This window comes from Nannobrachium achirus (genome assembly GCF_963921795.1).
Source record: "Nannobrachium achirus genome assembly, chromosome: 2".
NCBI classification, from domain to species: domain Eukaryota; kingdom Metazoa; phylum Chordata; class Actinopteri; order Myctophiformes; family Myctophidae; genus Nannobrachium; species Nannobrachium achirus.
Window position 1 is genome coordinate 48,975,613 of NC_137811.1, and position 13,410 is coordinate 48,989,022.

General features: G+C 41.5%; 1 protein-coding gene across 1 annotated transcript in view; it reads right to left on the minus strand.

Moving 5' to 3' along the window:
- The window catches only part of LOC308309097 (CUB and sushi domain-containing protein 3-like), a gene marked incomplete at both ends in the record, with an annotated part of 377,797 nt that overhangs the window by 69,286 nt on the left and 295,101 nt on the right, over nucleotides 1–13,410 (minus strand). Inside the window, 7 exons of the mRNA XM_080754567.1 lie at nucleotides 234–407; nucleotides 2,076–2,261; nucleotides 5,935–6,108; nucleotides 7,139–7,312; nucleotides 9,036–9,209; nucleotides 11,771–11,965; nucleotides 13,052–13,237. Coding sequence (XP_080610693.1) covers nucleotides 234–407; nucleotides 2,076–2,261; nucleotides 5,935–6,108; nucleotides 7,139–7,312; nucleotides 9,036–9,209; nucleotides 11,771–11,965; nucleotides 13,052–13,237 — 1,263 coding nt within the window. The remainder of the gene's footprint in view (nucleotides 1–233; nucleotides 408–2,075; nucleotides 2,262–5,934; nucleotides 6,109–7,138; nucleotides 7,313–9,035; nucleotides 9,210–11,770; nucleotides 11,966–13,051; nucleotides 13,238–13,410) is intronic.

Here is a 13,410-nt window from a genome sequence, read left to right on the forward strand (position 1 = left end):
CTGTAATACCTGAAACGCATACTGGGGAGCTGACAATGTTTCGTTTTTGGTACCAAGCTGAAAAGGTTGGGGAACGGGTACTCTATTGTCATTCAAATGTCATCAATGCAGTGGTCAGAAGGTAGGTTGTTGTGGGCCAGCAATGTTTTGCGAGCAAACAGGTGCCGCGTTGATGACTGGAGGCATTTTGTTCAAAACTGGCGACTCCTGCAAACTTTGGAAGCCAGTCTTACCTGAGCAGTGGGGCAGCGGAGAGCTCCAATGTCCATTGAGCTGACAGGAGAGTGGCGGGTCTCCAATGAGCTGCCGCTCTCCAGAACAAGAGTAATGCACCGTGGAGCCAAAGGTAAACTTCTCCCCCACCATGATACCACCAGGAGGAGAACCAGGGTTTCCACAGTCCACCTCTGGAAGAGATAAGAGAGAAGGGGTGAGGATTCCATGCTGCCATGTCCGGATCAAAAGATTGTAATATTCACCGTGCCTCAAGAAAAAGCCAAACCAGCAGCATCAGAATCTATCTTGGAATCTACTCTGTTATGTTGCAACTCCCATTTGGCTAGGTCTGAGTGGGAACATACAATATAAAAATAAAGAAAACTCTTTAATGTGTGATAGTTTTAATTTGCCCATCAAAAATAGATCAAATATGATAGCGCTATATAAAGATACAAAATGCTTCAAGTCCTTGTATGTTTTGTAGGGAAGAAAAAAACACTTTCTCATTACTTCATTATGGTTTTTGACACTGTTGTATATTTAGGGGAACAGCGTTTTAATGAGTTTTAGCAATTGTTGACAAAACTTGTTTCTGTTCAGAGTCAACGAAGCCTGGAATAGAATACAAACATTTGAGATAGATACTTCTGTGTGTATCTTTAATTAGCATTCAGTGTGACAAACTGATGGCAGTGTATCATCTATATATCATGAAATGAAGTGGTTCCCACAGCTGCATACAACATGCAGAGGTTCACTTTAAATAATTTCACAGAGGCTCTGTAACATGAATGTTCACCATCAGTCATTCACACATCAACAGGTCTGAAGATTGAGCACTGGATTGCTTCCTCAGTTAACCCCAGTAGAGTAGTGGTGGTGGCTGTTTTCTTTCTGCGAGATCATTAGCCACAACTGAAACAACCGGTCCTCCATGTGGTCCTGTTATCGTAAGCCCATTCCTCAAATTAGGCTCACAACAACATAAGCCACCGGGATAGCAAACAGCATCACACACAGCTGCTGCTTCTCATGACGGATTGTAACTTACCGTATCATTAAAACTCAAAGTTTTAAAAGTTTTAAAGGCAAAGGAGGACACACTCAAGTAGATATGGACACGGACAGTGGTCACGGTAGTGGGACGTCTTATTTACACTGATGCTTACACTGATGCATACAACCAGTAAGACGCCCAAAGGGCGAGAAGCAACCGTCAGGGAGGGTGGAAACAACAGACTTGTAAGAGGGGGCGGGGCTTCAACAATTATAGCTTACAGTCTGGACAATTACAAGTCCAGACACCAAGTTTGGAGATGGTACCATACTGCGAACTGGAGTTATGGATGTTTAAAGCCAAGCCAAAAGGAGGAAAGAGGGGGCGGGCTTCAACAATTGCAGCTCATCCCTATGGTGGTCTAAGTTTCGAGACGGTACCATGCTGCGAACTGGAGTTATGGCTGTTTAAAGCCCAGCCAATAGAAAGACGGGGGGGGCTTCAACAATTACAGCTCGTCCCTATTGGCGGAAAAAAGTTCCAAGTCGTGTGAGCGTTTTAAAGTTGAAATCACGTTGCTAGGCAAAAGTATGGCAGAGTTACGTGTGAGAGCAAAGTGTCACAGCGTGTGACGCACGTTTCTATACTAAGTTGCTCCCTGACGGTCGCAATAAATGAGCCTTTTGAACCACTTGACAATAGATGGACAGACAAGCAAGCAGACAGAGAGATAAAATACAGTATCAATCATTTATAAATAGATGGATAGATGTCCAGGTACATAAGTAGACTCCTGGACTGATTGGAATAATTAAAAATAATGAATTCATTAAGTAAAACAGTGAATCATCCATCCTACCAATGCATTCAGGCAGTGGTTTGTCCCAGTGTCCAGCCGGCTGGCAGGTGAGCACCGATGAGCCAAACAGATAGTATCCAGGATTACAGTCATAGAACACCACACTGCCAAAGGTAAAGTTGCCATGCTCTATCTTACTCTCCCGGATGGAGTTGGCAGGGATACCTGGGTCAGTGCAGTTCACCACTGGGCAAGAAAGGGGAAAAAAACAGCACCAAGTTATGCCTTCATGAATTATTTAACTTCATCATAATGGATTTTTTTGCTGTAAGGATGTTTCAGTCGAGTCACATTTCTCAATGTGTAATTTTGAGAAATTGTTGCCTGAGTTGCATATTGACGCCATCATTTCATGGACTGTATAATGAAGAGGCACCTCTCCCCGAAAATAAATCAGTGGAGCAATAACAATTTAAAAGGGAGTGCAGCAGTCCTCTGCTGTTTATTCATCGATGATCATTTTAAGTACTACTACATGTTAAGTATTTCAAGTGAATTTGGCATATTGTTTCGTTTTATTTTAATAATTGTCATGGACCCTATCATAACAACAGTTATCACCAGTTGCCTTATCACAGCAGCACATGATGCAATGCTTAGACATGCAAGATAATATGGTGTTTTTTAATTTGTGCACTGCAATTTGTTCAGGTGTATTCAGTAAGTTTAATTGCCCCCCTCTATAGCCATTTTCAAAAGACCTCTACCCCAGTGTGAATTCTCTGGGGCCACAAAACAAGTGACAATAAGTAACAGTCATGTGGCAATCATCTGTATAATTAAATTCTCTCCAAATATCACAACTGGGGATCTGACTTGTCTTTCCTTGAAGCAGCATGGTCTTTTCTTCCTCTGATTATGGTTTCTCATTTGCATAATGTCTGTCAGCATGTTCAATTGAGAGTTAATAATAGACATTTCGATATGACCTGATCTTTGTGTGCATCCGATTATTCTACAGTACCTACAGGGAGACAGCTGTGTCCCATTGCTATGTTAAGCATCATGTTATTGACACTCAATGCACCGATGCTGGAAACAAACATAGACATTCAATCATCTACATCAAAACCTAATGATCCATTACAAAAGCTGTCAGGTTCAAATAAAAAATGCAAATGTGAGGAAATGTGCAAGAAATATGTTAATATATAAAGTGAATATCTATTATCTATATATTCTTTGCCATTGTTTGTTTACAATTCAACTCAACGACTGAACCTTGCTCTTCCTGCTCCCACTCAATTCCCTATGGTCAGGAATACCGAGAATAGAATAGATTTTGAAAAGTGTTGATAATTCACATTCCAATCTAAATGTTCTTCATACATTAATACACCACACACATTTGACAATTTTTTTCTCATTCTGTGGCGTAATGTTAACTGTATTAACCGGCGGAAGATTCCAGAGCTGTCATTTTACATCTGCGAGCTATACTGATTTCTTGTGGTTATTCTAGTTGATGAATCTTGAGTACTCGTAAAGCACAAGGAAAAAGCCATTTCAATTTGTTCTAGCTCTGGCTGGGCCATAACTCTGCTTGTTGGCAGCTACCTACAGATGTGCCATTTCAAAACCTCACACGTCCTGCCATTGGCAAGACAGTAGATTAGGTTACTGTCGCTGAATTAGTTACATTTTCACCAAACAGACTGTATGAAATATTAGTGACTGACTACCATAAACCATACAGAGCCACCTCCCCGACAATATCGCAGAGAAATTAATTCCACAAACCGGGGGATGAGCGAGTGACGTCATGACTTCTTACTCTATTTTTCCTATTTTTATGACCTTCTCTGACTTCGAAGTTTAAGTCTACCTATGAAGGTGGATTCTGCTTTTCAATGGGAATCGAGGGGTTTGTTTCCATTTGCGAGTTTCTGCAAAAAATATGCTCCATTCTCCATCAAACATTTAAAGGCAAAACGGAAAGAAACCTGTGGAAAAAATGCATTTGCTGGCAAATGTCAGGAAAAGAGCAGTACATGCTGAAGAGTTGAAACGGCACTTCAGTATACCAATGGCTGTTATCCTGCATGGCCATTGGCCACGGAATCACGACGAACACAGAAAGCTTCTCATTGAAATGTAAATATTCTCGGGAGGCTGTGAAACATACTGTACACCATACATACAACATAGTGCACACCCTTTTTTTACTATTCCCATTAGTGGTGTCTTTATGTTTACGATTATTATTATTACTATTATTGCTGAAACAATATCTGAGAAGTTGAGAAACAAAACAAAATAATGTTACTTAACATAATTCTGAACTCGACCCACATTACACATTATTGTAGCGTTCTAACACTGTTCTCAATGTCTGTATTAATTAATTCATATTACACTGATCCAATTGTGTGCACATGTCTTGTGCCTTAAAAGTAGCGATAGCTTGAGTGGTCATTACAGATCTGAATAGGCCACATGTCTTTACTCAGGGGCAGAGAAGGTCCCTTCCCCCCTATCAGAAGTATGCTACTGTACCCTGAGGAACGACATCTGCCTGCCATGTTATGATTTGAGTGCCACTTGAGAATCTATCTGTGCTGAATGACCCTCAGTGCATTCTATGTGGCATAGTGATCAGAGTCAAATTAATAACTCAAAGTGCCTGGACCTTGACAGACTGTTGGGTTTGCCGACTTGGTATGACTTGTGTAAGAAGAACATCCACAAAGGATCCTGTATTATGTCATATAAGTATTCAGCTCACATGCGCATTAGGATAATTGACTATCCATGGCTAATTTGATGACTGGTTTCATTGACTTTAAAAACTGATGTCATGTACAGTCGTGTCTATACTGTCTATTGGATGAAGAGGGACGCTTACAAGTGTATGGGAAAATGTTCAATCTAAGTGTTTTTAATTTGACCTTTTAATACAAATATTTATTTCGTAATTTTAGGCTGTCACAGTATTTTTGTTTAGTAGACGTGCAATTCCCATCACATAGATACAACACTGGAATAATATAAATTTGTGTCGATCTGGCAACTTTGTCTCCAGAGTAATCTTGTGTCTCTGAATCATCACATTTGGGTGTTGGTAAACAAATTTACATAATATACTCCTGTACCCATACACAAGATTTAAAGATTTGTTTTTATTTGGGGCTTTTATGCCTTTATTGATAGGACAGTAGACTGACAGGAAAAGGGGGGGAGAGATGAGGAGTGACACGTGGCAAAGGTCGTCCGGATCGGGAATCGAACCGGCGACGCTGCCAGGCATCCATGCCTATGTGGCAATGCCTAAGTAGTATGTGCCTGGACCAGTAGGCCAGCAGGCACCGCCCCATACACAAGATTTCAAAGTAAAGAAACCTTGCACCTTTCTAATAGTATTGCTGAACATTGAGTATTGGTCGTGATGATTGATGAGTGATCATTAAATCACACATGGTGCTGGCTCCTGATTCATGTGCTCATCCTTGCTGGTGGTTCTTGAATAATAATAACACTGCAGGAAGTGCTCTGTCAATCCATTCTATCTGTAAAGGTGTCTACAGACTTTATGATTAAGGCCATCCCAGATTAAATGTTCACGATGTGGGCAAAGTCCCTCATTGTGAACGTCAAGCATGGCTGACTGCGCGTCGATCCATGGAGTTCTAGGCTTTGACGACGTTATGACAATGTCAGAAAGTTTGGGCCACAACCATGCAGTCTGACAGGTGCCAAAGCACTATCCTGGTGAGTGACCGAGTACGTTGTTCAACCGACCCTGCAGTCAAATCCCACAGTCTGACAGGGTTGGTAAGCAATATTTTACCCCGGTCATCGTATAGCGCCTAACATGTAATAGACAGAAAGGATGACCATACTGTAACAGAGTGGACAATACCTCTACATGTTGGTGGCTGCTGGCTCCACTGGCGACTGGCCTGACACTGGGCTGTGGAGGGGCCCTCCAGGGTGTAGCCTTTGTTGCAGGCAAAATGCACCACATCATTGTAGTTGAAGCCATCTCCTGTTGTGCGACCGTAGATGGGGCTACCTGGGTGGCCACATGTAACAGCTGGGGGTGACATGAGTGAACCAAGGCAAGAGGCAGGAAGAGGAGTGAGAGGGTCAGAGAAGAGAGGCATGGGAGAGAGAGAGGGAGAGAGAGTATGTGTATGAGAGAGGGAGGCGAGATGTGGAGCGTGCAAGAGGCGGAGAATTCGATACAATTAATCAATAGTTGACGTAAAGTGACACTTATCATATGAATTTAATTATCATATCATTAACCTTATAGAGCACCATGGGAATTACACATAAAGACAGGGTTGATCTCAATAGGGAAAGGCTAAATGACACATCTAATATGTCAATAGGTGAACATGATATTGAACATTGCACGCATACGAGCATGCCCTGTATAAGCACTATGGGTCAGCATGCCCATCCAGAGGAATTCCAAGTGGCTTTGGAGCAAGATGCTTTTAAATAAGACGGTTGGTTTAGAAAGTATAACGCATAATACTGTTACCTTTTTTCCATAAACAAAAATGATATCCAAAACTTCTACAGGTAGGTCTCCTTAAATAATTTATGAGCTTCACTAATGGAATGTAACATTATAATCATGTGGCGTCACACTGGTTGTGTAGTAGTATAAGATGCCAATGTTTTATTGCAACAGCACATCAACAACAACAAATTCAGAGTGCAGACAGGGTTGGCACTTGTAAACAGGTATTGTAAAGTTGGCTCTTGATCTCTCTCACCCTCTCGCTCTCACACACACACACACACACACACACACACACACACACACACACACACACACACACACACACACACACACACACACACACACACACACACACAGACACAGATCTCCCCTGTCAGTTTTCAATCTATCCACAAGCACTCTCTCTATTTCTCATTCTATTCTACGCCTGCACAGCAATCACACAAACACATACACAAACACATCTCTCCCTCTCTCAGTCGCTCTCTCTTTATTTCTCTCTCAGTCTCTAACAATCTTCCCTTCTCTCTTATCAAGCCTCTCTTGCACTCAATCAGCCATGGAAGAGAAGCCGTATTAAAGCACTTACCGATACATGCTGGGAGTTGTCCAGACCAGTTGTGGTCCTGCTGGCAGATGCGTACTGAGGACCCAATGAGCCTGAAGCCAGGGTTGCACTGGTAAACAACCGTATCTCTGTAGCCAAAGTTCTCCCCAATCACCTGCCCATTAACTATATGCTCTGGAACGCCACAGTGACCAGCTGCAGTAAAGAGAAAAAGGACAGAGAGAGCAAAAATACTTTTAATTTAAATTTGTTTAACCTTTATATTCCTACCAAGATAATAAATAGCTTCCACAAAGAAGACCTGGCCACCATAACAAGAGCATGTGAAGGGGGAAAGCATTTAATTTACATTAAATGCAATTTACAAAACCATTGTTATCTTAACACATCACTTTTATAGCAGCTATATCACGCAGAATGATAATGCATAATATTACATATACATCATCTCTGCTGCATATGCAGTACCCGTCATGCAACTGTGTGCAGCGGTTTATCTGCCTTTACATTTAAAATGATAAATATCTATTATCAATCATTGCCAAAGTCTTTTATAACAATACCTCTCCCATTCTTCTTGACATCATTTGAGAATGAATAACCTGTAAATACTAACTGTGACAAATGGAAGCTAGATGCAGAAGCGAAACAATGGTACACTTGTATGATGACTACTGCTGCAAAAGGGTGTTCTATTCTAACAACAAAATATAATATATAAATCATAATTCTTGAAAGTAGAAAATGCTATAAAAACAAAATAAGCTGGCAGTTCAGTTGAATCATTTCTGGATTATTAACCTATTATTTGCCCAAACCAACTTGTAGTGATAACTCTGATAATCCTCTCTCTTATCTGGAGAAGACGCAGCAAAATACCTCAAAATCTGTACGATACACTCCTGCACATAATCATATTACTTTCAGCTACAATGAATCCCCTTAAGAGAGGAGGAATCTTGCTGAGATTTCCACCTCCACTTAAAAACCATAGACGGCGAATCTTATTTCCCTAATTCACTCATGCAACTCGAAATTCAGCCGAGGATTTTATTATCACACTCCAGTTGAGGGCAGCCAGATCCTGTGACGATTGTGCTGAAGTAGGCTACTATGCCGAGAGGTCCCCAGCTATGTTAACCCTGGCTGTCATATCACCAGACAAGAGAGTGGTGTCTTTCTTTTAATGAACTGAACCAATCTTGTGCTGAGCTGGGAGTGCAGGCGCCAAAGGGGTTGAGAAATGGACTAATGTACCTGCCAGGGAGGCCATCATCTTTTGCGACTGCATCCGGCTCCAACAATACTGACACATTTCTCCATCCTTCTTACTTTTTGGCCTATCTTTCACCGTACTGAGCTGAGCTGAGCTGTGCTTAGCCGCACTGCTTTTGCTTGTTTATGGATCCGATCTGTCACAGCAGAGGGAATCATGCTGGTAAAGCTTGGCAGACATTTGACGGTTTCAGGCCAGTCCCGACACAATGGCTGCGCTCTCATCTTTAACATTTTGGAAAAACTGAATAAGAGGCCATACAGTAGCGTACCCTGCTGCAAGTGAGCTAAGACAGTTGTACAAGAAGTGCTTGAATTTGTACATTTTTAGCCTTAGCATCGGAAGCTCTTTAAGAGGGCTCAAGTACTCCAACATGTGCTTGCCTTAAGGGAAATGTGAAATGCCGCTAGAACACAATAGATATATGCATTGTCTCCTTTCTTCCAAAAGTGGTCTTTGGCCATGCATGACTAGTAACGGAAGTAATTAGACTCTCCCTTCACCTACCGTAACTGGGTTTAATAAGGGCTTATAGGATTTTGAAAGGACACTCAGGACTATTTCTGAACAGATGTATAGTGTCACTTGATCCAGGCCATAGCTGTCCTAACAGGTAAAGGAAATGTTTAGACCCTGCTTTACCCAGGCACTGAGTCTCCATCCCACTCCAGAGGCCGGACAGGAGACACTCCCTGACAGTGGAGCCGGTCAAAACATAGCCAAGACTGCAGCTGAAAATGGCAGAAGCTCCGAATGTGGTCTGGGTCCCAATCTTCTTCCCATTTGGAGGAGTAGGCACGTCTCCACATGAAATGACTGATACAGGATGATGCAGAAGAGGGAAAGAAGCAGGGAGAATAAGAGGGAGAGACAGAGAATGAGTGAAAGAATAAGAAGAGAACAGAGAGGAAGGAGGAAAGACAAGTTAGTTGTCATACTCATACAGTCAATGAGAGTGGGAGAGCAGAGTCATGTACCCCATCTCACTGACCTTAATGCGATAAAAGAGTGACCTGTACTATTTCACTGGAGGATAATGATGGTGTTTGCCTTTGTCCCGACATCTTTCATCGCACCGGCTGGATTTTCCTTTCACCATTTCAGACACTATTCCGCTTGTATGCCTTTCAAAGAACAGTTCCCATGGCAGCATAAAATAGGAGGCTTTTTCTACTATCCTAAATCAACAGATGTCTTGAGCTGTGTATGCAAAATGATATGTTTGTTTAATGCTGATAATCAAGTGGATTTTGGAGTACATCTATGCTAGCAGTCTATTTCAATATTGCTTATTGCTTTTGTTCTCTTTATTTACTTGTTTCGTATTGAGGCAGGTAGATTTGGTTGGATCTCATATTCAATTTTATTCTATCAGACAATATTGTCTGATAGAATAAAATTCTACTTGTGTATGCACTATACGGCACTGTGCATTCATGTACGTACTGTACTCAACAAAATGGGGTGTTCGCCTGCCTGTAGCTATATTTTATGTACGTACCACTGAGTATACAGAAGAACACTATCCTTGGAATTTTGTCTAGGGATTTGGAGGTTTAAGCAATCTAATGTAAAGTTCCTCCTATTCGGACAACATTTTACATGAACCCCTAAACGTTGCTTTGGATTACGTTTCAGTGTTTTGGGAGAAGTACAAACAATACCTAAGGTACTAAAGTTAGTGCACCAGACTGGAGAAAAACAAGAAAAAACAAATAAGCTAAACAGCAATAAGCACAAAACAATTAGACCACACTAATTTGTCTTTGATAAAAAGACTTCTGTATATGTATATTAAGTGTATATAACATCAGAATTATTGTACTGTACTGTAAATGTGTAGTGTGATTAGCTAATGATTAGGTCTTGTAAGATACAATAGGTCGCATGTTGCTCCAGATCCATTTCTCACATTGGTATTGAAGGTGACACCGGTGAGTGGTGTCACACACAGGCCAAGGAGCGTGTTTATTGATATACTTTATGTCTGTGGTTGGGGATATGGGGACTTACCAATATCCTCCATTAGTTCTCCCCTAAAATGTGACAGACTTGCTACATTTTGCTACATTTTGAATGTCTTGTAGAAATCTTCCATTGCGTTGATTTAATTATGACAAGCAATGCAGGTTGCTACCCGATTTCACTGCATTTCTGGTTATTTTTTATTGTACACTGCCCAACTGTCGTCACACAGCAACAAACTTTGGAAGCTTGTTACACAGTGGGACTTGCACAACTCAGTAAATCCTCTTTTATGTGCCTCACTTAGGCATGGCAACCAACGTTATTTTCTGACCGTCTACTGCAGCAAGCAGTATCGTAGTAGTTAAGGCCAGACAGACTAAAATGACAGCACAACACGTATGGCATGCCAAGGCAGCAAGTCAACCGCATTAGGCTAGACTACATCCCATAGCCTATATCATGTGTTGTTAGGCCAACCGGCTAACAAAGATATCACTTCTACATTCCATAGAATTCCATAGGATAATTGCTCTGTGAATGGCACATTGTTAGGCCAAGCAGTTGACCAATAGGGTAACTTCATCACTCAGTATATGACTGACAGACCCAGTCGGTCAGTCAGTCAGTCAGTCAGTCAGTCAGTCAGTCAGTCAGTCAGTCAGTGAGTTAGAGTACTAAATGTGTAAGGCCTACTGTTGTGGTCCAGCCAAAAATGTCTATGCGCAGATGTGAGCCAATGTTTCTGCTCTCCGCCCAGTGGTGTAAAGTAACTAGGTACATTTACTTAAGTACAATTTTGAGGTATTTGTACTTTACAAGAGTATTTCCAATTTCCAGTACTTTGACTTCTACTCCCCTATATCTCGGTTCCAAATATTGTACTTTTACTCCACTACGTTTATTTGAAAACTAATTACTTTGCAGATGTAAATCATAATATTATAAAACATACATAAACCACTTTAGCCCTATTTTATTCCTAGGCTATTTGAAAATAGACGTCACAATGCGACGCTTTGTGAGCTTGTAGATCTGCTATTTTTAAATATTTTGTAATTTTACTTTTGGTACTATGAGTACATTTTGATGCCAACACTTTCATACTTTAACTCAAGTACATTTTGAATCACAGAATCTATATTCTATATTCTCTATATTGCATTATTGATACTTTTACTTAAGTAAATATTTTGAGTACTTTTTCCACCACTGTCTCCGCCATTTCGCTTCGCAACCTGTTCTTAAAGGTGATGGCAGTCGACACTCTGATTGGTTTGATTAATGTAATGCCCAAAACACACCTAGGAATAATATAAATGGCTCATTAGGAGATAAGTTACATGTTGGTATCATGCCGGCGGTTGGCATTTTTGGCCCATTGACTAGACATGAAGAAGCCATTTACTCACTTCTGCACCGAGGCCTCTCATTTCTCCAGCTCCACACCCCATTGGCCAGGCACTGGATGTGGGCAGGTCCAACACGGTAGTATCCAGGATTGCAGGTAAAGATGATCTTGGTTCCATACTCATAATGTGAGCCATTGACTATTCTCCATTTGCCATGGTCCAGAGAGAAGGAGCTGAGACTGGGACACACCATTACTGAGAGAGAAGAATAGGGCACAATGTCATGTTCTCAGCTGTGGCTCATTTAACTGTAACAGCTTCTTCCATTTTTTGTTTCTTATAATGTGCCTTTGTGCCTTCTTTTGACAATACACTGTTTTTGTCGATCTAAACACATACATTAATAGCTCAGTCAAAACATTGTACATTAAAGTCAAAAAACATTAATGTTCAATCTTATGTTTAATAATTCAACAATGTGAATTTTAAATACTGGTTCCAACAGATACACTAAAAACCTGAATCTGAAATCAAATCAAATAACATATGTCTTGATTAATTGATACAAGACACTAGACCACAATGGAAACAAGGCACTGTAAAACTATACCTTTTGTAAATTAATTAATACATATTTTCTTTCTCAGCGGCTATAGAGCCCTGAATGAAGAAAAAAGGTAACAATTAGGGGAAAAATGCATTTCAATCTGTCAGAATCCTTAGCAGCTGCTCAAAATGTTACAGCAGAAATCCGATACTTTGGTGATGATTATGACAAAATAGCACCGGCCAGCTACTACGTCAGGACTGACTGCTCTGCGTGAGGGATATCATGCCCATATATTCTTTTATAATTATCTGCATTGTCTGCAGAACATGTCCCTCCAACATTTAGCTGCGTGTACCTGTATGAGTGAGTGACTAAATAAACCCCCTTAATTTCTTATTTGTACAGCACATAAATACTGAAAAACAAAATATCCTTCCTGTGATTCCTTACCTGTATTTTATACACAGCAAAATCCTCAGTTTTAATTCATCCATTTGTAAATTTTACAGTGTGCAAAAGTAACCAAATGAACCCGTAATGGGATTAAATGGCGGAACACTGAGAATTTCACTGTGTAAAGTGGGAGAGAAACTTCTCTTCCCCATCATCGCATTAACACAACAGTTCTTCTCCTCGAGTCCCCCCCCCCCCCCCCCCCCCCCCCTCCTTCCCTCCACCGGAATACTGCCTCATGTGACCGCTCTCTTCTTTCATTCATATCATCTTCCAGCCCTCTCGCACTCTCCACTGTCTCTCCTCCCTTTTCCCGTCCACTGGGCGCCTCAGCTCACCGGTACAGCGGGGGATCTTGTTGTGGTTGCTCCAGGTGCCATCCGGTTGGCAGACTGTTGTCGTCAGCTCCTTGGAGGAGAGCCGGTAGCCGCTGTTGCAGAAGTAGGTCAGGCGCGTGCCAACGGAGTAATCAGCAGCCAGCACACCTCCGTGCACGGGCGCTACGGGGACGCCGCATGACACAGCTGGAGGCAGCACAAAGACGATGACACACACACACACACACACACACACACACACACACACACACACACACACACACACACACACACACACACACACACACACACACACACACAGACAAACACGCACGCGTGTGAGCAACTAAATAAAGACACATAGTCACATGCATTGATGC